Genomic DNA, 2,192 nt, shown 5'->3' with positions numbered 1-2,192 from the left:
TAGAGTGAACTATGTTTCAAAGCCTTAATTTGTTCGGCGCATTTGGAATTGTACTAAGTGAAATGTACTAATAAATCATGCAATGGACACAGTATGAAGCAAGCATATATTATTCGTCCCTGGGTGGGGCACCGAAGTTACACGAGCTTCCCCTTTAGGGAATTGAAATACATAATTTGGAAAAAGTAAATAATAATCAATGCATTATTCATCAACAGAGAGCAGTCTTACTGGTGGAAACGTCGGAGACGCGTAGCATGCCAGGTATTTTTGATCGGGGTGCCATCCAAGGTCTCCAGTTTGTAAGTTCTCGGTCGAACAACCTCGCAAACTTTATATGGTCCTTCCCAATTCGGTTGAAGCTTTCCTTACTTGGTCCGCATAGCTGTAGCTAATTCCCTTATGACTAAGTCGCCTGCGTAGAATGACCTCTTTTTTGCCTCTCTTTCTTCTTCAAAGAGATCTAAGTTGGCTCGGAGTCCGAACTCATTGGTCTTGACATTGAATACTTCCGTCCGATAAGACTCAAGGCCTACCTCTACAGGGATCAAGGCGTCTGTTCCATAGGCTAGTCTGAAAGGTGTTTCACCCGTAGAGGATCGAGGAATTGTTCGGTGAGCCCATAGGACCCATGGTAGCACTTCGGCCCATAAACCCTTCGCTTCACCCAGTCTCTTTTTTATGCCATCGAAGATGATCTTGTTAGCTGCTTTTATGGCTCCATTACCTTGGGGATGCCCGACGGAGCTGAACTTTTGTTGTATTCCGAAGTGATGCAGGAATTTTCGGAACTTGTTGCCGATGAATTGTGGTCCATTATCAGACACGCACACCATCGAAATCCCGAACCTCGGGATGACTTGTTCTAGCATGAATTTCTTAGCTGCTTCCTCTATGATGGTGGCCAAGAGACGGGCTTCGACCCACTTAGTCATATATTCAATAGCCACAATGCAGTGTTTTGCCTTCTTGGTGCTAGTCGGTAAGATCTCGACGATGTCTTCAGCCCACATGGCAAAAGGTATCGGGCTGAGAACCAAAGCCATTTCTTCCGGGGTTGCTTCGGTACAGTGCTGAAGAGCTAGCACTACTTACACTTCTTGGCATATGAATGGGCATCCGCCCGAAGAGTTGGCCAGCAAAAACCCTGTCTTAAGATTTTGAAGGCCAACGACCGGCCTGCCAAGTGTTCTCCGCAGATGCCCTCGTGGACCATCTCTAGAGCGAGCTGTTGGTCTTCGGGTCCGAGGCATCGGAGTAGGGGTTCTGTTGCCGATCGTCGATAAAGCTTCCCACCTATGATAGTGTAGCTTACTGCGCGGTATCTGACTTTTTGGGCTTCTTTTTTCCCGAGAGGGAGAAATCCTTTTTCTAAGAAAGCCCGAATCGGGGTCATCCAATCAATTCCTTGGTGAATTTCCAAGCATTATTACCGATCGATGACAGGGGTCTTTACTTCGGTAAAGTAGATTGAGCCAGTCAAGTTCTGGGTTTTCGCCGAAGCAGGTCTTGATAAGGCATTTGCCCGACTGTTATTCTCCCTACCAACCTGGCTTAATTCAAAAGACTCAAAAAACAATGAACTTTCTCGTACCTTAGCGGCGTACGAACGGGTTCTGGGATCCCTTTGTTCGTACTCGCCGGAATAGTGTTTCACTACTAGCATAGAATCACTGAAAGCCCTTAAATGTTTGACTTCCAAGCTTTTACACAAACTCATCCCGGCCAGGAGGGCTTCGTACTCTGCTTCATTGTTGGTAAGGGGAAAAGTGAATCGGATTTCCTGGCATATCTCAAAGCCTTCGGGGCTGGTGAGGATGAGATCGGCTCCACACTTTTATCCCCTACCAAACCATCAACGAGCAGTTTCCATTTCCCCGGGGTCCGAATAAGCTTTTCCTTGGGTGTTAGATCTTTCGGTCCAGAAAAATGACATTCCACCATAAAATCGGCCAGGGCTTGGGTTTTAATGGAGGTCCTCGGAATGTATTCCACATCATATTCTCCCTGTTCGATTAACCAGGCTACTACCCTGCCCGAAGCCTCGGGCCTTTTCAAAATCTTTTTAAGTGGTTGATCAGTTACCACTTGAATGGTTCTTCCTTGAAAGTAGTATCATAATTTTTGGGATGCTATAACAAGCCCATATGCGAACTTTTCTGCGATCGGGTACCTGGTCTTTGCATCTTTCA

General features: G+C 46.3%; 1 protein-coding gene across 1 annotated transcript; it reads right to left on the bottom strand.

Moving 5' to 3' along the window:
- Positions 1–368: 368 nt before the first annotated feature.
- LOC141660375 (uncharacterized) lies at positions 369–1,046 on the bottom strand. Its single transcript, XM_074467357.1, has one exon. It carries the CDS (start codon positions 1,044–1,046, stop codon positions 369–371), a length of 678 nt encoding a protein of 225 aa, XP_074323458.1.
- Between the last annotated feature and the right edge of the window lie 1,146 nt (positions 1,047–2,192).

This window comes from Apium graveolens, chromosome 5 (genome assembly GCF_009905375.1).
Source record: "Apium graveolens cultivar Ventura chromosome 5, ASM990537v1, whole genome shotgun sequence".
Taxonomy (NCBI): domain Eukaryota; kingdom Viridiplantae; phylum Streptophyta; class Magnoliopsida; order Apiales; family Apiaceae; genus Apium; species Apium graveolens.
This window is presented reverse-complemented; position numbering and strand designations above follow the sequence as displayed.

Bases quoted from the DNA above. Each gene is read 5' to 3' on its own strand.
- LOC141660375 (XM_074467357.1), bottom strand. From the start codon at position 1,046: ATGGCTTTGGTTCTCAGCCCGATACCTTTTGCCATGTGGGCTGAAGAC.